This window comes from Megalobrama amblycephala, linkage group LG4 (genome assembly GCF_018812025.1).
Source record: "Megalobrama amblycephala isolate DHTTF-2021 linkage group LG4, ASM1881202v1, whole genome shotgun sequence".
Lineage (NCBI taxonomy): Eukaryota > Metazoa > Chordata > Actinopteri > Cypriniformes > Xenocyprididae > Megalobrama > Megalobrama amblycephala.
The window spans coordinates 1,048,759-1,072,370 of NC_063047.1; the positions used below are offsets into that span (position 1 = coordinate 1,048,759).

The 23,612-nt window shown below is 40.8% G+C and overlaps 1 protein-coding gene across 1 annotated transcript in view; it reads left to right on the top strand.

Annotated features, from left to right (window-relative positions):
- Nucleotides 1-13,296, top strand: part of LOC125266024 (endoplasmic reticulum chaperone BiP-like) — a 41,221-nt gene extending 27,925 nt beyond the window's left edge. Inside the window, exons 6-8 of the mRNA XM_048186511.1 lie at nt 11,185-11,422; nt 12,376-12,543; nt 12,723-13,296. Of these exons, the coding sequence (XP_048042468.1) occupies nt 11,185-11,422; nt 12,376-12,543; nt 12,723-13,288 (972 nt within the window). The 3' untranslated portion in view covers nt 13,289-13,296. The remainder of the gene's footprint in view (nt 1-11,184; nt 11,423-12,375; nt 12,544-12,722) is intronic.
- The last annotated feature ends 10,316 nt before the right edge of the window (nt 13,297-23,612 follow it).

Below are 23,612 nucleotides of genomic sequence, written 5' to 3' on the forward strand. Positions count from 1 at the left end.
CTGGATACAATTTGGGTGGACCGAACCATTTTATGATAATCGAGAGGGGGAGAGGGGCCCACGGACGTTTGTGTTTCCTAAACAAATACATTTTTTTGACACCAGGAAAAAGCAAATAGAATAATTTAAAGTTAATAATTTTTACTATCAAATATTTTTTTTTAGCACCACAATTTTATTGGGGGCTTCTCTGGGCCCCCTCTTAGTCATGGGCCCCGAGAATCGTCATCGTTTACCCCCCCTTTACAGCACCCCAGACTCCAACAGTTGACATCAGTGTTACAATACAGAAGGGGACAGAGACACTGGAATGCAGGTAACGGATGTTTATTGAACAACCATATGAATAACAGCAGTGCAGGTAAGTGAAGGCAGATATGGCAGGTGACAGATGTGAATACTTGAGTGATACTGTCCTTTTACTTTGCAGAGATCGCAGGCTGGTGACTGACTGGAGCAGAGAAGACACAGATGAACTCACACAAGACAAGGAACAACGAAGGAGACTTGGGAACACGCTGGAGACAGGTAAGTAACTGGAAGGAGTCCTTGAGGTGAGCATGTAGATACGTCTAGATGCTAACGAGACCAGACAGTGACTGTGTGAGTGTGTGTGTCTTTTGTGCTGCTGGTAATTGCTGTGCTGATGGGGTGCAGGTGTGCGTGATTAGAATTCGGGTGAAGGAGTGCGCTGTGATTGGGTGATGTTGGAGCTTGGCGTGTCTGTGACATTACCCCCCCTCCACGGCCCGCTCCTGAAGGCCGTGGACCCCGACGTTGTGGTGGTCGGCCTCTGCCACGGGGTGCAGGTCGCTCTGGATGAGTGGCATGAAATGTGTCAAGCAGGTTTGGGTGGAGTATATCACGTCTTGGTACCCATGAGCGTTCCTCGGGACTGTAGCCCTCCCAGTCCACAGAGACAGAAACAGGGGGATGGTGAGGCTTCAACAGTGAAACATGGAAAATGGGGTGAAATTTATTCTGAGGAGGTAACTGGAGCTGATAGGTGACAAAGTTGAACTGCTTGATGATGGGAAAGGGGCCAATGAATCTGGGACTCAGTTTTCGACAGGGCAGACACAGCCTGATGCCCCTGGTTGACAGCCAGACCTTCTGTCCCAGTTGGTATGCTGGGGCGTTGGAACGAAGAAGGTCGGCTGTCATTCTGCGCCTGCGTAGGGCCCGTTGTAGCTGGTGGTGAGGATAGGCTGACGGTCACACCTAGAAGCGAGAAGAAGGCTTTCCATACCCTGGAGATGAATTGCGGCCCTCTATCCTGAATACGATCCTCAACTGGATGGAACTGAAATAAATACTTTGAATGTTGCAATCCTATCGGACTTATGATAGCAACCTGAATCGTAACAAAGCACTGTTCGCCAGAGGAGAACTGGAGCTTGGTTTCTCCCAAGGTTTTTTTTCTCTCCATTTTAACACCTATTTGCCACCTGATGTCACCTGTTGGAGTTTGGGTTCCTTGCCACTGTCACCTTTGGCTTGCTTAGTTGGGGACACTTGACATTTGATTTGACATTTGATATTCAACAGTATTTTTGACATTTATTCAACAGTGCTTTTGATCTGCCTGCATTAACACTATTCTTTAAGAGCTGCTGTGCAGCCAAAATTATATACCAGTTATCAATGTAAAGCTGCTTTGACACAATCTGCATTGTAAAAAGTGCTATATAAATAAAGGTGACTTGACTTGACTTGACAATGTCCTAAGGAATCCCATAATATCTGAAGATATGGTTGAACATAAGTTCAGCAGTCTCCATGGCCGTGGGCAGTCCCCTTAAAGGAATCAGATGACATGATTTAGAGAATCTGTCAATAACCACCAGAATCAGGTGAACAAATTCTTAAGCTTGAATGGATACTTTGACAACTTTCAATCTGGTTTCCGACCGCATCACAGCACAGAAAACGCTCATAAAGATAATAAACACAGATTCAGGTAAATTATCAGTGCTGGTTCTACTCAACCTCAGTGCTGCGTTTGACACTGTCTATCACAACATTCTTCTTGACAGGCTGGAAAACTGGGTTGGGCTTTCTGGGATGGTCCTTAAATGGTTCAGGTCATAATTAGAAGGGAGAGGTTATTATGTGAGTATCGGTGACCATAAGTCTGAGTGGACATCCATGACATGCGGAGTCCCTCAAGGTTCAATACTTGCACCCCTCCTGTTCAACCTATATATGCTGCCACTGAGCCAAATAATGAGAAAGAACCAAATTGCATATCACAGCTATGCAGATGACACCCAGATTTACCTACCCCTATCACCTAACGACTACAGCCCCACTGACTCCCTGTGCCAATGCATTGATGAAATTAAAAACTGGATGTGCCTAAACTTCCTTCAGTTAAACAAAGACAAAACTGAAGTCATGGTGTTTGGAAACAAAGATGAAGTTCTCAAAGTGAACTCATACCTTCACTCTAGGGGTCAAACAACTAAAAATCAAGTCAGGAATCTTGGTGTGATTTTGGAGTCAGACCTGAGTTTCAGTAGCCATGTAAAGACAATAACTAAATCAGCATATTATAATCTCAAAAATATTTCAAGAATTAGATGCTTTGTCTCCAGTCAAGACTTAGAGAAACTTGTTCATGCTTTCATCACCAGCAGGGTGGATTATTGTAATGGACTCCTCACTGGCCTTCCCAAAAAGACCATAAGACAGCTGCAGCTCATACAGAATGCTGCTGCCAGGATTCTGAGCAGAACCAGAAAATATGAACACATCACACCAGTCCTCATGTCCTTGCACTGGCTTCCAGTTGCATTTAGAATTGATTTTAAAGTACTGTTACTTGTTTATAAATCACTCAATGGCCTAGGACCTCAATACATTGCAGATATGCTCATAGAATATAAACCTAACAGATCACTCAGATCATCAGAATCAAGTCACTTATTAATACCCAGGGTTCACTCGAAGCAAGGAGAGTCTGCTTTTAGCTGTTACGCCAGCCGCAACTGGAACCAGCTTCCAGAAGAGATCAGGTGTGCTCCAACAGTAGCCACATTCAAATCCAGACTCAAAACACATCTTTTTATCTATGCATTTGCTGATTGAGCACTGTGCTATGACCGAACTGTTTGCATTTTTTTTTTATTTTATACGTATTATCTTTTTATTCTTTTAATTCCTTTCCTGTTTTTATTTCATTTTTAATGTATTTTATATCTTTTATGTATCATCTTGTTATTCCTGACTTTTAATGCATCTTAAATATTGCTATCTGGTTTAAAGAGCTGGGAGAATTAGGAAGAAAGCATTTGTGATTAGGTTAAAATTTGGTAAATTTGGATAAGGGGACAAACCATGGATACATTTGAGCTGTGGTGCATGGTTAAGATATCTCTGGATTACAGTCAGGACACTTTCCAAAGGGGGAAATTTCCAAAGGGGAAATTTGAACTGCGTTGCATAGATAAGATATCTCCGGAAGGGGGATTGGGGTTGTGTGGCGCAGTTTGAGGTGTCTTGGCAAAAGGGGAGATTGAAACTTTGTTTATCAGTTCGAATTACCTTAACAGGTAGAGCTAGACAGCAGTCCTGTCATGTGAAAAGATCCATTTAGATCCACTCTGACGGACGACAACAACAACAAAAAACTCCCTGAAACTTCCTAGCTCTTCCATCCAGATAACAAAATTCTCTGTTTTTACTGTTATTTCTATTTCTTATGTTCTATTTTTATTATTATTCTTTATGTAAAGCACTTTGAATTACCATTGTGTATGAAATGTGCTATACAAATTCGGACCAGACAATGGGATTTACGAAGAGTTTTTCAGGAAGGATTGGTTCAGGATTTTCAGCATTTTCTTCAGGACTGTGGACACAAGATAAGGCGTCTGCCTTAACATTCTTCGATCCAGGACAATAAGATATGGTAAAATTAAAGCGGGTGAAAAACAGGCCCCATCGTGATTGTCGTGGGTTTAGTCGCTTGGCGTCTTGAAGATATTCCAGGTTTGTGTGGTCAGTTAGAACAAGGAACGGGTTGTTGCCATCTCTGCCCCCCCCGGTGGCAGATTGGGAAATATGTTGTGTGTGACGTAGTGGGTCAGGAGGGGTATGAAAAGGTGTAAACAATGTATAGCGGAAAGTGCAGTCTAGGAGTTTTATGGTGAAAGTGGTGACGCAGAAAAATGCTCCAGTGGATTGATAACATAAAAAGTGCACTTATGCCCACGAATGTGTAACGTTTCCATTGAGGAATAAAGCCCGAGTTCATTGTTCAAAATCAACCGACGTTTGACTGTTTTGTGCTTCGGCTCTGTTAGCCCGGACCACTAGATGCAAGTTACCTGCCACGAGCCAAGTTATTGTATTGAAACAGCTCGTTCCCAACTACGGTTCGGTGCGCGGAAGCTGAAAAGGTAACAGGGTGTTTAGCACCCTCCAGCCAATGCCTCCACACCTCAAGGGCCATTTTGATGGTGAGAAGCTCCCTGTTGTCGATGTCGTAGTTGACCTCCGCCGGGTTGAGTTTGCGGGAGAAGAAGGCACATGGATGGAGTCTACTTGGGTTCCCCTGCTGCTGTGATAGGACCGCTCCCACTCCTGTGGTCGAGGCGTCGACCTCCACAATGAAGGGTTCTTCAGGATCTGGGTGAACAAGGAGGCGAGCGGTAGTAAAGGCGTCCTTTAGGGTTTCGAAGGTTTGAGTTGCAGCTGAATTCCAGCACAGAGACTTGGGCTTGTTTCGCAGGAGATTGGTAAGTGGGCTGGATGTGATGCTATAACTTTGATGACCGGATTATGCTGCTCCAATCCTAGGCGCCCTAAAATCATGTCAGCGGTGGATTTCTTCAGAACCAGCAGATGTTGTTGTTCAACATGGAGGATGCCAACTTGAATCTGTATTGGACCGACACTGGAACATACTTGTTTTCGACTGAGGGGCCTTCCAGTCACCGAGTGGATCTGGTAGGTGGATGGCGTTGCTGTGGTCTTGAGATTGAGCTGACGGCAGAGGGCGCCAGAGATGAAGTTTCCGACTGACCCAGAGTCGAGGAGGGCACTGACTGGACGAGATACACCGGCAGCAGTAAGGTTTAAAATAGTGGTGAGTGGTTTCATCTTATTTATAGAAGGAATAATAACACTCACCATGGGACGAAGAGGATGAGTGGGGCATTCAGAGATGAAATGCCCAGGTACACCACAATATAATCACAGATTCTGGGTCAGCTGTCTCTGCCGTTCAGTCATTGTCAGACGGGTACTTTCTATTTGCATGGGTTCGTTGGCTGGTTCTGGAGGGCTGACGGATTCTAGTCGGTGGAGGGATGGTGGAAATAATGACTGGCCCTGGTGCTCTTCGAGACACGACTGCATATGAGTAGCGAAGCGAATGGAGAGTTGGATAAAGCATTCTAGCCTGATGGAGTCCTCGTATACAGCGAGATGCAACCGCACGCGTGGATCCAATCCCTGTCGATACGTGGTGATGAGGGATTGCTCGTTCCATCCACTGGTGGCAGCAAGGGTTCTGAATTGAAGAGCATATTCATTCACAGTCATTGTTAAATGGTATAATTGCTCACTAATTGATGAATCCCAGGCAGGTTTTCCGAAAACTTCTTTGAAGTGAGCAATGAAACTGGAGAGTGACTGTGTAATTGGGTTATTCTGGGACCAAAGAGGTTGCATCTCCAGGACCAGCGAACATTGCAAGAGGAACCCGTTGCAATCCCCCGCCGAACCAGAGAAGGCGCCGGTTTAGCCATGGGACTGGCATATGCAGGTGGTGAAGGAGAAATGGCGGTGTTTGCGGAGGTGATCACTGGTGAAGATGCTGGTGGATTTGTGGTGATTGCTCAGCATAGAACATCCACGAGCTCTTGAAATGGTGTTCAGCAGTTATAGTCCGGTCTTCTGTTACAATACAGAAGGGGACAGACACACTGGAATGCAGGTAACGGATGTTTATTGAACAAACAGATGAATAACAGCAGTGCAGGTAAGTGAAGGCAGATATGGCAGGTGACAGATACTTGAGTGATACTGTCCTTTTACTTTGCAGAGATTGCAGGCTGGTGACTGGAGCAGAGAAGACACAGATGAACTCACACAAGATGAGGAACAACGAATGAGACTTGGGAACATGCTGGAGACAGGTAAGTAACTGGAAGGAGTCCTTGAGGTGAGCATGTAGGTACGCTTTTTTATGATTCAGGTAGTTATCATAAAAGTGAACTGACTGTAAAAATAACAAATACTGTACACCAATTGCAAGCATAGATAAATACAACATAAAGTTACAAATAAAGTATAAGGTCTAACTGTAGTATTAATTTTTGTGTACAGAAATGTAATAATTAAATGTAAAATGACACTGTTCACTGTATAAATTTAATATAGATTAATCTTTGTTAAAGCTGTGTTTTGTTGTTTGATTTACATGACAGGCAACAGCAGGTATTTATAGGTTGCTATCACTTTAAGAGTAAGACTCCATGCAAGCATACATCCAATAGATACAAATCCGAATTCTCACCTCGTTCAAATAAGACATAACCGAATATGTTTACAAGAATACTTGCCGAGAGGGGTATTCTGACTGACATAATGCGTGTATGTGTCCATCTAAGTGCATTGAGGACATGAAAGAGAAATCAATTTGGAGTTCTGTCTGAAACACGCCTCTGTCTGTGTGTGTGCTCGCAAGCCTGGTACGTGTGTGCGCACCGATAACAGCGTGGTGTGCAATACCGAATTAAATCCTCTTTTTCCTCTTCTAGCGCTGGAATGGTTTTATATCTATTTAATGTATAAACTAGCAAGACAAAACACGTGCAAATCACTCTATTGCGGTTAAACTTGCAATTGATCCATGAATCACATGCATGTCGAACCTTGGGGCTTGGTCCGTACGGATCACAGATCAACAATGATCCGTTTAACCACTAATAAATGTCCTTTAAAAACCGTGATTGCAGAGGTTCTTCTTGCCCCTCTTCATCTGCGTCTGATTCTGGCTCAATTTGATACAGCAATATAGACGCCATTATTTACATTTCCACTGAAGCACATGTAACAACTAATGGTAAGGGGCGTGGCATTTCCAGAATGTCCATTGCAAAACAAAAAACAGTATTTTTGTCCATGAAAGCATTACATCCATGTAATATTGATATATTATCCATTGTTTGCATCACATTTCTTCGGAATGATCTGCTCTCCATCATCGATCTTCAAGAAATGATGCAATCTGAGCATCGTTTATGAAGTAAAACTGTATACATACCTATATCTCTCAAATGTTCTCTCAAACAAATGAGCACAAAGTATAATTTTTCAAAGTAGTGCAGCAGTTTTAGTTATAATATCCAAGCAGTGCTGTCAGAGTTTTAAATCCTCCCACCATTGTCCTTGTAGTAAATCTCAGGAACAAACCTTTTAGCCAATACGATCCAATAATGTGTGTTCTGTTTATCTTCCGTATGCGTGCACATGTACACAGACGCACATCAGTCTTGACTATCAATGCAGCAAGTCATGTTTTTTAAATTTTATAAAATAATCCAGAAAAAAACACAAATACAGCTGAAATTAGCTGCTGAGGTAACATGACGGCTGACAGACAATTAGGCAAAACTTTACGGCTTAATATAATTTAAATGGATGAGTTATAAAAAAATTTACCCCCCTCAGAGTTGTCATGCTGTAAAGACCAAAACCACAATTTGAACCAGGCTGTAAACATGTTTTTTTCTGCTGTAAACTTGGCCGTTTTAACATGGGGGTCAATGAGATTCTGCTCTCTTTTGCAGCCTGCGGCCCTAGCGGCCAGTCGATGAATCACAGTTTAAGTCACTTCTGTATTATCTTCACGAGAAACTGGGGGAGGTTGCCGCTTGTTACAAACATGCAAAATAATCTCCTGTAGCTAGTATTAAATCAACCATGCATTGGAAAATGAACAAATTGATACAAAATGAATACATTGGAAAATGAACAAATATAAACCATACCTGGACAGATTAAAGAGTACAGCATGAGAAAATGTTTCATCTGTGATTTTTCACCTGCACAGATTAAAAGCAGTTATTTAATCAGTAAAAATCACCACTTTCTGTTGGGGCACACCCACACACACATATATGCACACACACTCACACCGCTGTACTCGGTAATAATATAACTATTAAATCCAATCCGTCCATTCATGAAACATTTCCTAATACATTTATAAAACTGTGAACAAAAGTATTACTGCATATTATTGACTTAATCAAACTTCTCAGAACTTTTACAGGCCTATATTGAGAGAGCACCGCTAACTGCTTACCTCTCCTCACCGCGGACTGAACAGAAGTGACGTCACCATGCAATAGAGATATAAAACTTTTTCCAAAAATTGCAAAAATAAGATACAAAACAAAATAAGGTTTTCGTGGACAAATTAATACTAAGTAAATAAATAAAAATTGAAATAAAGGATGATTAGTGAAATACATTAATATTATGAGTATACACTTATTAACATCTGTCACACAAGCAATAAACAAAAAGTGCTTTCGCTTTCAGTATTTAAGATTATCTGAACGTTTTCCATTCAAGAACTGTGAGTGATCTCTTTCTCATGTTTACTGTTGATTGATTGTTACAATGACATCATAGACAGGGGGAGATTTAAGCTGGATTCACGCACGGATTTCTTTTGAAATATAAGTATTGCAGTTTGTCCTGTATTACATTAATTTTGCGTCAAAAAACATTTTGAGACACAGTCTAACATTTAAATTAATCATTTAATTACTATGGACAGACGTTTTTACATTGTACTTATATTTTTTAAATATACCTGCATGTATCTACAGCTTTAGTTAATTTATATAATTACATAAAGACACCTAATAAAAAGTGTTTTGTTTCTACATTGAATCTATGCTTTCCTGTAGCTCAGTGGTTAGAGCATAGCACTAGCAATGCCAAAGGTCATGGGTTCGATCCCAGGGATTGCACATACTCAGATACAAATGTATAGTATAATGCAATGTAAGTCGCTTTGGATAAAAGCGTCTGCCAAATGCATAAATGTAAAATGTATTTTCTGATGTCAATTATAGTGCCTTACCAGTATAACCTTAGTTAACCTACCAATAAATGATAACTGTAATTTATGTTAATCTTTCAAGGTTTTATTTAAACATTTTTTCATAAGATTTACAAAAAAAAAAACAAAAAAAAAAAAAATCCAACGTGGGAAGATAATGTTTCAATAATTAAAAGGGCATTTTTCAGTAATATATCAGTAATACAAATATGCATGCTGCTTTCACAGTCACTGTTTGGGATTGACAACAGCTTTTGCTTACAGGTGTGAGTTTTAAATAGTTTTCTTCATTCAGTTAAAGTATCATTAAAGTATCTGCTTGAAAACATGTATATTATGAACAGCAGTCACAAGGTAACCAGGTAACCATAGCGACAGTAAAGTTTGCGATGTCCATAACACTGGGACATTTTATCATTATTCACAGCGTGTTAAATAAATGTCTTAGCAACCACCCAGAACACCCTAGCAATGAGAGGATTTCTCCTCCTAGGTCTCCCTCTGGTGGGCAGCACTACTCCTCTAGGAGCATTTTTGCTCTGCCAATGTAAGTCTATGTGAAATGTGTGATTTTTGATTATTATTTATACAAAAAGTCTGATCAGTTAGAAAAGATAACATTAAACTTCAGAACAGGCCTAAGGTCTGTGGCAAGTTTGATGCTTGTAACATTAAAGCACTAGGAGGAGTTGAGTTAGACAAATTGAGTCTCAGAAGAATGATAACTAGAATGTACATTTCCTGAAGAAAATGTGAGTGGTGCTCGCAGCTACAAAACTCGGCACTTTGTTGCTAGGCTTTTCTGGGTGTTTGCTATGGTGTTGCTAGGCAGGGCTAGTTTTTATAAGATTTTAAGTTCTTATATAATTTTTTATAGAGCTCTTAGCATGTTTTTAGACTGATTTAACACTAATCACTAATAGCATGTAGCTATTCACTGCTAGCATGTGTAGAATGTTGGAAGTCCTGTTTGCTAGCATGAGTCAAAAGAGACAGACCCTATGTCTCTACGATGTTCTGATGCAGAGATGTAGATCTTGTTAAACGGTTGCTAGGGTACTCTGTTTGGTTGCTAGGGAGTGGCTTTGCAGCTGTCAACAATGATACTCCAAAGACTGAGTATGAATGATATAAACCAACCCCCTCTATGACATTCAGATGTGAAGATATCCTTCTTTGGGTTTCGGTTTCTAAGGTGCTCAACAGTGGTTGCTAGGGTATGGCTCGATAGCTTCGCAATGATCCTGAGAGATTGATTAGCTGCCTAAGTAAAATGAGCCCTCCCACATGTCTCTATGACACTGTGCTGCAAAGACATACTACTGGGTCTTTTATAATGGCAGTCAATGGGATCAGTTGCTAGGGTGCTATAAATGGTTCCTAGGGCATGGCTAGACAGTTTCCATGGTGATGTGTAAAGACTACTTGCCAGTCTGAGTTAAAAGAGGCCATCCACTTGTCTCTACAATATACTCATTCACAGATGTGTATCTCACCTTTTTCATTGGAAGTCAATGGGGTGGTTCCTAGGGTGCTGTGACTGGTTACTAGGGTGTGGTTATGAAGTTGAAATGTCATCATTTATTGGCTGCTCGATAAGTTGAGTGAAATGAGTCTCTACAACAAGTCTCTACAAGTCTCTACAACATTCTGATGTGGATATATGACGTCACATATTTCGTCCCAATGTCTATTGGATGTTTTCGCTCACTTTTTCGCAACATCGTACACCCGATTACTTATAAAAGTCACAGCACACCTCTCCTCAATAAGCCGCACGATTTGACACCTCATTCATGGGTCTGTGACAAGAGCTGCGGGAGGAGGAGTGTGCCGAAGTAGTGGAATAGAAATAAGTATGCAAGAGAACAATAGTGATGCTTTGCCTTTGGCAAGCACCACTAATAATAAGTATAAATTGTAGAACAAAACGTTGGCTTTCTCAAGCCAGGTTTCATTGTCTAACTGCATGAACTGAACCGTGATGTCCATACAGTACAGTTCAGGACGAATATATGTACCGTTATACCCCTAATAAATACATGAGTTTTTATTAACAATTCTAAAATAAATGTTTTTTGCGTTTTCTCTCCCAGGATTTGTTCAGATCCACCATGAAACAAGTGCAGAAAATTCTGGAAGATTCTGGCCTGGAGAAATCTGACATCGATGAGATCGTCTTGGTCGGCGGCTCCACTCGAATCCCCAAGATCCAGCAGCTGGTGAAAGAGTTCTTCAACGGCAAAGAGCTTTCCGGAGGAATTAACCCCAAAGAGGCTGTGGCGTACGGAGCCGCCATTTGGGCTGGAGTTCTGTCTGGAGAAGAGGACACCGGTGAGATTTATCTCCACATCAAGAAGCTCTGAATGAAGGACAATTAATCAATTACCACTAAATCTTCCAACAATTATGACAACAAAATAATCAAGTTAAAATGATTATTGTGCTGTATTCCATTTCACAATGATGTTCTCGTTTTAGTTTTTGTGTTATAAATCCATCACATCACTTCTCACTTTACAGCAGTGACTTTCACCCTCCTGTAGGGTGTGGAAAAGTGCACTACAACATTAGTGCATCATACGTTGATCTCAATTATTTTGATTTTGGGTACATTTACATAACAACAATGTGCTAAAAACAGAAAAGTTTTCCTTTCTGTTTTCCACATACAGACAACATTGTCAAAACAATCCCTGTTCACATGGATCAGAGTAAACTAAAATGCTTTATTCTGCTGCCTGGCCAGTAGATGGCGATGTCACTTTGTAAAGAAACACAATGCACCTATAGACTGAACACATAACACGCATGCACGACATCACCGTTTTCACAAATTCGCATTTTTGTAGTGACACAGAGATGATAATGGTATTGTTTTCAAAAAACAGTTCTGTTTCAAATTTATTTTTTCATATTTTTTACATTATTTACTTTAAATCATTCGTTAAAAAATCTAATTACATAAAATATTTATATAAAATCTAGTAAGTTATTATATAAATTAAATATAGTAAATATAGTAGACATTTGAGGTGGATCAAAAAAGTTGTCCTAAGAACGAAGATGTCCTAATAAGGTTTTACGACAACTTTGATGAAAGGTTTTGATCCACTCTAAATGTCGAGTACTGTATTATGAAATAAATGTATAGTAATAAAGAAGTTTATAATATATATAATTTTTAAAGGTAAATTATATCTAAAAGTTCAAAGAAATCCACTGTTTAAATGACAATTAAAAAAGAAAAAGATTAAGATGATTAATGACTGAATCCTGTTGATCAGGTGACCTGGTGCTTTTTGACGTGTGCCCTTTGACCCTGGGCATTGAGACTGTTGGAGGAGTGATGACCAAGCTTATTCCCAGAAACACAGTTGTGCCCAACAAGAAATCCCAGATGTTCTCCACTGCTTCTGACAACCAGCCGACCGTGTCCATTAAAGTTTATGAAGGTAAGCAAATGATTTCATCGTCAAAACCGACTGTATCTTATAGAATTACAGTTGAAAGTAGCTGACATTGTGGAAAATCATGAACATATATACGTTTTGCTACACTTGATGTTTCATAAGCCGTCTTTAATCTTTAGAATAGAATCAGTTCTGGTTTTCACTCTCTTTCTATCTGTCAGGTGAGCATCCCCTGACCAAGGATAACCTCCTTCTAGGAACCTTTGACCTGACCGGCATTGCTCCTGCACCCCGCGGCATCCCTCGGATCGAGGTCACCTTCGAGATCGACGTGAACGGCATCCTCCGCGTCACTGCTGAGGACAAAGGCACGGGAAACAAGAACAAAATCACCATCACCAACGAACAGAACCGCCTGACACCGGAAGACATCGAGCGCATGGTGAACGAGGCCGAGCACTTCGCCGACGAGGACAAGAAGCTGAAGGAGCGCATCGATGCCCACAACGAGCTGGAGAACTACGCCTACTCTCTGAAGAACCAGATCGGCGACAAGAAGAAGCTCGGTGGCAAGCTGTCGTCCGAAGATAAAGAAGTCATCGAGAAGGCGGTCGAGGAGAAGATCGAGTGGTTGGAGTCTCATCAGGAAGCAGAACTGGAAGACTTCCAGGCCAAGAAGAAGGAGCTGGAGGAGGTCGTGCAGCCCATCGTGAGCAAGCTGTACGGCAGCGCGGGCGGCCCGCCACCAGAAGAGGGCGATGAGCAGGGCGAAAAGGACGAGTTGTAGATTGTCCAGTGACTTTAGTTGTGTCAAAAAGTTATCAAATTAAATAATAAATGTTTGATACAAAATTACTATGTGTGTGTATGTGTGTGAGTCAAGTCACTTTTAGTTATTATAATACATATATTAATCTTTTACAATGCAGATTCTTTCAAAGCAGCTTTACAGTGATAACAGGAAGATAATTTTGGCTGTACAGAAGGTCTAAATTAATTGATATTTATTCATATTAATAGAGTTAATTTATCTATACAGCAGGGCTGGAGAAAACAGTGATGTTATCGTCCAGCTAAGTTCAGATACAATGGTGTCAATGCAGGCAGATCAAAAACATTGTTGAATATCAAGTGTCCCCAACTAAGCAAGCCAAAGGCAACAGTGGCAAGATCCCAAACTCCATCAGGTGACAGAATGGAGAAAAAAAACCTTGGAAGAAACCAGTTCAGGGGGGCCAGTTCAGTGAAGATCGGATTTATCACGATTCATGACTACGGTAATCTCAGGATAAACAGTGAGACTAATATTAGTGTAGATGCCATTCTTCTTATGATGTAACGAGAAATGTTCCCAGTTCCGGCTGACCTAATTTATGCAGTCTAACAATCATTTAACTGATTTGAAAATAAAAATTGATGTGTTATGTGTATGCCAGGTTAAAGAGATACATTTTTACTCTAGATTTAAACTGACAGAGTGTGTCTGCTTCCCGAACAATGCTAGAAGATTGTTCCAAAGTTTAGGTGCTAAATAGGAAAAGGATCTTTTCTTGATTTGGATATTCTAAGTTTTATCAACTGGCCAAAATTGTGAGATCACAATAGTCGTGAAGGACTATAATGCGTTAAAGGGTTAGCTTACCCAAAAATTAAATTTATGTACAGAAATAAGCAGAATTGATTACTAATTGGATTATATTGCACTAATAGAAATTGAACAGTTTTTGAAAATTATTTAGGAATTTTTCTGTTACTGTTATAAAATCAAAGCCATAAATCTAAAATCAAGCGTTAGTGTCAGTTCTGGCAGGTCACGTCAGTCAAGCTCTCATCAGCTGACTCCCAGGTGACTCATGTCTACCTATAGGAATACGACACCTATCGCAGCATCCATATATAAGCTCCTCAGTACTCTAACTCTATGCATTTATCAATCATATCAACAATAGTGGTCCTGACAGAACAAATCGTGTTCCAAATTTAAGGTTGATATCTCAAAAAAAAAAAAAAGCGAAACAGCAAAGCTCCACTGGTAAACGGCGGTGGGATTAGTTATTTGCAGTACAGTATAATTTCTCTCTCTCAAATATTACAGGCACATATGCACACAATTTTTATTACAATTATTTTAATTAGTTCTATAATTCAACAGAAGCAGAGAATAGGAAAAAGCAATCATTTGCTTTATTTGCCAAACGAGAAAATGATACAATCTGGTAAAGAATAGCAAAACAGTCTTTGTTAATTTCCTCCTTGACAACAGAATAAAATTAACAAACACTGTATCATGTTATAGTTAAATGACCCTTGATAAAAAAATGCAGTTTTATAGGTTTCACTGAGGACAATTTTGTCCTTAAGGCCCTAAATGTAACTAGAGTTATACAGATTTAGGAAACTAGGAAATGAGGGGGAAATATTAAAATTCCAATAAAAATACACACTACACACAAGGGTTAACTCACACATTTCCTTACATTTCCCATACCCACATACAGTGCTCTAAATACAAAATATTGGTGTCATTTTACAGCAAACCCTTTGAAGTTACATAAAACACTGCTGAAAGTGATAAAAAATATTATAGTATATATTGTCTGTGCTGTAATAAACCCACAAAAAAAGTGTTTTTATATTTTTGTTTTAAATTCTTTTTTGCAAGTGTATAACTCAGGCCCTGAGTGCTCTAGCACCCTGAAGACAGATTCCTCTAGATTTCAGCAAACACTGGGAAAAAAATAATTTTATCTCTATCGTGTTGTACGCAAGAGTTATTCAAATGCACCTGAATATTAAATTTTTTTATGTAATTTCCACCTACCCAAATCTAAAGTCTCCCCATACCCATATACAGCGGTATAAATGCAATATCCCGGTGTCATTTGGAAGAAAACCGTTTGAAACTACATAAAACACTGCTGAAAGTGATAAATATTATAGTATATGTTGTCTGTGCTATAATAAACAGAAACAAAAAAGAGTTGCTTTTTTATTTTGATCAGTTTTATTTATGACAATATCAAAATGTAGATTTACAGAAATAACAATTTTATTCAAGCCTGCTGTGCCTTGCCATATCCTAAACATAGTTTTAACATTTTTTTTTTTTTTTGTCAAATAATAGTTAATTAGATTGGTTACTGTGCTTTCACATTTCAAATAATAATAATTCTATCAAAATGAGTATAAGCATTGTAAATACAGTATACATACCAAACGCAGAATCCTCTCCTCTCTAGTGCGATCCTCTCCACTGCGTCGCTGGCCGAGGAAATCATCACTTTAGTTTCGCTTCAAAGATCTCTTTTATCGATGCCATTGATGCTTTTCCCTTTCTAGATGTAATTATCAAAATCAAAACAGTCCATAAACTATAAATCTTCAGTCCAAGCATCTTGTGTGTGTCAACTTGAACTAATCTGAGAGATCAGCCTCCTGACCTTGAAGTGTCAAATTTCTCAGTTTCTGAATGGACGGTAGGCTTGATTGACATGTGTCTCTGCAAACACTGAGTTCTGGGCATGATTTATATAACATCATCAACATGTCCTCAGAAAATGACAGCACACTGATCGATGGTTTGGAGATCGCATGTTTCTCTGTTCTCTGTTCTGTATGTCCGTGACAAAACAGTTGATTATTTATGAACGGAAGCTCACAGAAAGTCTCTGTAACAGTTCGTAGATGTGGGAAGAAGGAGGCGGGAACCGGCGAACATTCAACAAAACTTTAATTCCAAAATAAAGAACAAAACGAAAGTAATGCCGGCAGACCCTCGCGGACGTCTGCCGGCCACACAAACATAATAAAACGTAAAATAAAGTCCAGGCCTGGTCCTCTCTCATCCTTCACGGTCGTCGCTCCTCCTTTTATGCCTCCGGAGCTCCTCTGTGAGAGACTCGAGGCCGGGGCGCCTCGCAGGTGATGCTCATTATCACTCGCGCCACCGGCCTCGCGCCGTTCCCTCACGGCTCTCGCCCGCCCTGCTCGTCACAGTCTCATTTGAAAAAAAAAAATATCCTAAGCTAAAAGATGATATATAGAGAGTTTGTAGCTGTTTGTGGCTGTCTGAAACACCCCTTATCAAAGCCATTATTCAAAACAGCAGGGGTCATGTCCAGGGGCGCCATGAACAGTTTTAAGGGGGGATTTAAAGGGTTTTGGACCCCCTTCTTATGGATAATGTTTTTTGTTTGTTTTTTGGACCTTTTATAAGAAATTGAAATTTATAGCATATTATTAGAGAAATTAGATTAGGTTATTATTGTGCTAATAAGTCAAAGCACAAGTCTCGCTCAATATTTTCAATGAGTTTTTATTTTTATATATTTTTCTTTTTCATTTCAATTTTACTTAAAGTCTTTTTACGTAAAGTAATTTTAGTAAATTTAAGTAAACTTAGTAAATGTACGTTTTTTAAAGTTTTTTTTAAGTTTCAATTATTTTAGTATTTTATTTTTGAAATGAGAAATGTTATCTTTGAAACTAGCTGTAATATTTTTTTTTCTCATTGTCATTTCAGTTAAAGTTTTATTTTATTTTAAGTAAAGAAAATGTTTTTATAGTTAGTTTCAGTTTTACTTTTTTAGTTAACTATAATAGCCCTGCTTCCAAATGCATGATGATAACAAACAGTTATGAAACTATAAATAATTAAAATTTAGGTATAAGTTCACATCACACAGAAAATCTTGTAACACCGGTATATATGCAGGCGAGCTCATTGCCAAGATTTACAGAAACAGAAACAGAAAGAAAACATGAGAAACAGAGAGAGAAAGACACAAGAGAGAGACAGACATCACATTCACTGCGTTCAGTCCACACCCTTGAGATTAGTGCTTAATTTTGTGTTATCAGGTAAGAATTGTCTATTTGTATTATCCTATAAAGCCACTTTAAAGATAACATTAACCCATTTTGACTGGATAGTCTTGAGAAATGGTTGCTTTGCTGCTTATAATGTTCATTCATTAGACAGTAAACTGGTAAACAAGAGGAATTAACCCTCTGGGGTCTGAGGTGTTTTCTGGGCCCTGGAGGTGTACAAGTATGTTATACTTATAAGTATGTTATAACCTAGAATTTTTGCGGGGAGGGCATGAATGATCGTGAATAATGATGTGTTTCACACCTGGGAAGACAAAGACCCTCCCCTAATGGCCCTATCAGGTGGGACTGTGAGGGACATACAACTAAGAATGTGAAGAGATTGAAAGAATGTCGTTTTGATTGATTGTATTTTATTTACAACACAACATAATCCAAATATAACTAAGGCCAAAGGCACTTTGAGTACACTGGTCTAAAGACAGAGACTTTAACAGTCACCCACCTTTTCTTGCCATTCCTGAAATAGTTCCTGTTCAACATACCTGTCATTTCCAAGGTGGTTTTTTTTCTTTCATTTTCATTTTTCTAAAAACAGATTTAGCAGGACTCAGTGGCATCTGGTTCCTGTAAAAATACAACAAAATAATTGTTAACATGCTGATATCAGAAGCAACTAGTGCTGCATCTAATTGTGAGTTTTCTGTTTAAAATTGTGATTTAAAATTCATAAACAATATAAAGAACACTGGGTTTGTTGTGTCTACTTGTATTTAATTTTGCACATGCACATTTTTTTTTGGGGGGGGGGGGGGGGGGGGGGTGCAGGCAGCCTATAACTATAAATCATTATAAATGTTATGAATGTCCAATAATGGCTCACAAAAGATTATATATTGGTTACCTATTTAATACCTACCATCAGTGTTGGGCACGTTACTTAGTTATTAGTTAGAGTTACTAGTTACTTCTCACAAATAGTAACGGAGTTAGTAACTGAGTTACATCATTATAAAAGTAACTAATTACCAGGGAAAGTAACTATTGCGTTACTTTAAAAAATAAAAAATAAAAATAAAAATATGCCAAATAAATTGAATGCCCCCAATATTACAAATAAGTCTAACAATAAATTATTCTTGATGCGACTCCTGACTCATGATCCGCTCTTGCTCACGACATGAAATTTCTCTGTACTGTGTTGGTAGCCATTAAAGAAAATGTAGTTTCATATTTATGTTTAAATAGTCCTATGTTATGTTTTAAATCCATTTATTCGATTATGAAAAGTGAACAGCATGAGTAAGATGCATCATAAGATGCGCAAATATATCGGGAGACATGGAGTGGGTCAGATATGATTTTGACCACTTCATTAAAGGGCACCTATTATGCAAAATTCACTTTTACATGGTGTTTGACCATAAATGTGTGTTGGCAGTGTGTGAACAAAACCACCCTAGAATGAGAAAAATCCACCCAGTGGTTTTTTTACAATCTCAATAATTCATAAGCACTGTCTCAGAACGCCCTGTTCTAAGATTGCTCTCACTGTGACGTAGAATTGCGCTAAGCCCCACCCACGTGGTTTGATTGACAATCTGGTTTTGGCATAGACCCCGACCTCGGTGATCTGTCAACCATCCTCCATTGTTTCAACAACAGCCGGTAATGTCTCCTAAGAAACATAAGTGTTCTGTTGTGGGATGTAATAATGAACATAGTAGTTTTCACTTACTTCCGACATCAGAGCCACTGAAAACGCAGTGGATGGATTTTATTTACGAAAGAAAGGCGCCACTCAAAATTCCAAAATACGTTTATGTTTGCGCGAATCATTTTTTGACTGACTGTTTTGAGAACGAGGGTCAATTCAAAGCAGGTCTTGCTTCAAAGTTAATCCTCAAGTGTGGATCGTTGCCTACTGTTCGCGATCCAACGTCACCTCCAGAAGAAGTAAGTGTATTTAATGTTTTTTGAGCAAATAGTCATTTCAGTCGATGTCAGCCAATTCAATAACAAATGCGTCTAAAGTTGTTGTTGTCGTCGTAGAATGTCTGTGTATATAATTTAAACCTTGTTTGTATAGTGTGTATCCACACGTATATATATATATATATTTTTAAAGATATTGTATTAAAAACTGTGTATGTTTACTTAGCAAACGTTATCACAGTATTTGTGTTTGTAGTTTCAAAAAATTGCGCGAACGTTATCACAGTGTGTGTGTGTGTGTGTGTTGCACATCCATAATTGCAAAGGGGGCGCGATTAAAACTCTAAGTCGTTTGTGCCTACGGGCCAAATGGCAGTGCAGAGTACCCACCCTTCTTGGAGTCTCTGGGAGGGGTGCTGGAAAGTGCTCCGACTGGGGACTCCGTCGTTCTACTAGGGGACTTCAACGCTCACATGGGCAACGACAGTGACATCTGGAGGGGCGTGATTGGGAGGAACGGCCCCCCTGATCTGAACTTGAGTGGTGCTCTGTTATTGGACTTCTGTGCTAGTCATTGTTTGTCCATAACGAACACCATGTTCAAGCATAAGGGTGTCCATCAGTGCATGTGGCACCAGGACACCCTAGGCTGGAGGACGCTGATCGACTTTGTGGTTGTTTCATCGGGCCTCCGCCCGTATGTCTTGGACACTTGGGTGAAGAGAGGGGCAGAGCTGTCAACTGATCACCATCTGGTGGTGAGTTGGATCCGATGGCGGGGGAGGAAGCTGGACAGACTCGGCAGACCCAAACATACTGTGAGGGTCTGTTGGGAACGTTTGGCCGAGTCCCCTGTCAGAGAGATCTTCAACTCCCATCTCCGGCAGAGCTTTGACCGGATCCCGAGGGAGGTTGGAGACATGGAGTCCGAGTGGACCATGTTCTCCGCCTCCATTGTCGATGCGGCTGTTCGGAGCTGTGGTCGTAAGGTCTCCGGTGCCTGTCGTGGCGGCAATCCCCGAACCCGGTGGTGGACACCGGAAGTAAGGGATGCTGTCAAGCTGAAGAAGGAGTCCTATCAAGCCTGGCTGGCTTGTGGAACTCCTGAGGCAGCTGACGGATACCGGCAGGCCAAGCGGACTGCAGCCCGAATAGTTGTGGAGGTAAAAACTCGGGTCTGGGAGAAGTTTGGTGAGGCCACGGAGAAGGACTATGGTCAGCCTCAAGGAGATTCTGGCAAACCATCTGGCACCTCAGGAGGTGGAAGCAGTGCCCTGCCAACACTGTTTACATTGGAGGTGGGCAGATGTTGACCTCAACTGGTGACATCGTCGGACGGTGGAAGGAATACTTTGAGGATCTCCTCAACCCCACCGATACATCTTCCTCTGAGGAAGCAGAGGCCGAGGGCTCAGAGGTGGACTAGTCCATCACCCAAGCTGAAGTCACTGAGGTATTTCAGAAGCTCCCCGGTGGCAAGGCCTCTGGATGTTGTGGGACTGTCTTAGTTGACACGCCTCTGCAACATCACGTGGAGGTTGGGGACAGTGCCCCTGGACTGGCAGACTGGGGTGGTGATCCCTCTTTTCAAGAAGGGGGACCGGAGGGTTGTTCCAACTACGGGGATCACACTCCTCAGCCTCCATGGGAAAGTCAATGCCAGGGTACTGGAGAGGAGAATTCGGCCAGTAGTTGAACCTCGGATCCAGGAGGAACAATGCGGATTTCATCCCGGTCAAGGAACACTGGACCAGCTCTATACCCTCTTCAGGGTGCTGGAGGGTTCATGGGAGTTTGCCCAACCAGTCCACATGTGCTTTGTGGATTTGGAGAATGCATTCGACTGTGTCCCCCGCGGCGCCCTGTGGGGGGTGCTCTGGGAGTATGGGGTCTGGGGCCCTCTGCTAAGAGCGGTCCGGTCCCTGTACGATCAGAGCAGGAGCTTGGTTCGCATTGCCGGCAGTAAGTCAGACCTGTTCCCAGTGCGTATTGGACTCCGGCAGGGCTGCCCTCTCTCACCGGTCCTGTTCATTATTTTTATGGACAGGATTCCTAGGCGCATCAAACCAGGACCTTCAGCGTGCACTGGGACGGTTTGTAGCCGAGTGTGAAGCGGCTGGGATGAGAATCAGCACCTCCAAGTCCGAGGTCATGGTTCTCAGCCGGAAAAGGGTGGCTTGTCCCCTTCAGGTTGGTGGAGTAGTCCTGCCTCAAATGGAAGAATTTAAGTATCCTGGGGTCTTGTTCACAAGTGAGAAAAGGATAGAGCGGGAGATTGACAGGTGGATCGGTGCAGCTTCTGCAGTAATGCAGTCGTTGTACTGGTCTGTCATGGTGAAGAAGGAGCTGAGCTGCAAGGCGAAGCTCTTGAATTACTGGTCAATCTACGTTCCTACTCTCACCTATGGTCATGAGCTTTGGGTCATGACTGAAAGAACGAGATCCCGGATACAGGCGGTCGAAATTAGTTTCCTCCGCAGGGTGGCTGGGTGTCCCTTAGAGATAGGGTGAGGAGCTCGTCACTCGGGAGGAGCTCAGAGTAGAGCCGCTGCTCCTCCACATCGAGAGGAGCCAGCTGAGGTGGTTCGGGCATCTGTTCCGGATGCCTCCTGAACGACTCCCTGGGGAAGTGTTCCGGGCATGTCCCACCGGGAGGAGGCCCCAGGGAAGACCTAGGACACGCTGGAGGGACTGTGTCTCTCGGCTGGCCTGGGAATGCCTCGGAATTCCGGAAGAGCTGGAGGAAGTGTCTGGGGAGAGGGAAGTCTGGGCGTCTCTGCTTAGACTGCTGCCCCCGCAAACCGGCCCCGGATAAGCGGAAGAAAATGGATGGATGGATAATCTTCCTGATCAGTTTCATCACCTTAGCATACAAGACAGCTTAGAAGACCTCGATGTTGCAACAGAAACTATTGACTCCGTAGTACAACGAGCACACTTGGGCTCATAAGAGAGCTGCCAGAAAAATGGAGCACCACTGGACGAAAACAAAACTAGAAGTTTTTCGCATTTGAAGCAAATCTCTTAGAATAAAATAAACACAACTCTAGGTATTTATTTGATACAGTGGCTAAATTACAGGAAATAAAGCTTAAACTTCTGATGTTTCCAAGGAGCACAACAGTAATGACTTTATGAACTACTTTACTTGATTGACAATATTATAGAGAAAATTATAACCATGCAACCGTCTACTACAGTATCGCATCAGACAGTGCATTGTAGTGTCCCTGAGGAAAAATTCAATTCATTTGCTGCTTTAGGAGAGGAAGAATTGTCTAAACTTGTTAAATCATCAAAATCAACAACATGTATGTTAGACCCTATACTGACTAAGCTATTGCTTCCAGAGGTCATAGATCCTCTTCTTAATATCGTTAATTCATCTTTATCACTAGGATACGTACCGAGAATTCATAAGCTGGCTATTATTAAAACTTTTATTAAAAAAGTACAACTTGATCCTAGAGAATTAGTCAACTACAGGCCGATCTCAAATCTATCTTTTCTGTCAAAAATACTAGAAAAGGCAGCTTCATCACAACTATGTTCCTTTTTAGAAAGAAATAGTATCTGTGAGGATGTCCAGTCAGGATTTAGACCGTACCATAGTACTGAGACTGCTCTCATTAGAGTTACTAATGATTTGCTCTTATCATCAGATCGTGGTTGTATCTCTCTATTAGTGTTACTGGATCTTAGTGCTGCATTTGACACTATTGATCACAATATTCTTTTAAATAGACTTGAAAACTATCTTTGCATTAGTGGAGTTGCATTGTCATGGTTCAAATCATACTTATCTGACCGTTATCAGTTTGTAGTCATATCAATCACAAGTTCAATATGGAGTACTGCAAGGCTCAGTACTAGGACCGTTGCTTTTCACTCTGTACATGCTACCCTTGGGAGATATCATTAGGAAACATGGCGTTAATTTTCACTGTTATGCTGATGATACTCAGCTCTATATTTCTTTACTACTAAATTCAGAAAAAAACTAATTTCTGGACCAAAATTTTTTTACGTAATAACCTTGAATACTGTCTAACACTTGATGGCTGCTCTGTTAAGTCTTCGTCATCAGTTAGGAACCTGGGTGTGCTCTTTGATGCCAATCTTTAATTTGAAGGCCATGTTTCTAGCATCTAGCATTCTTCCATCTTAAAAATATATCTAAACTACGACATATGTGGAACAGTTAGTTCATGCGTTCATGACCTCGAGGCTAGATTACTGTAACGCTCTACTGGGTGGTTGTTCCACTCGCTTGATAAATAAACTACAGCTGGTCCAAAATGCAGCAGCTAGAGTTCATACTAGAACTAGGAAGTATTACCATATTA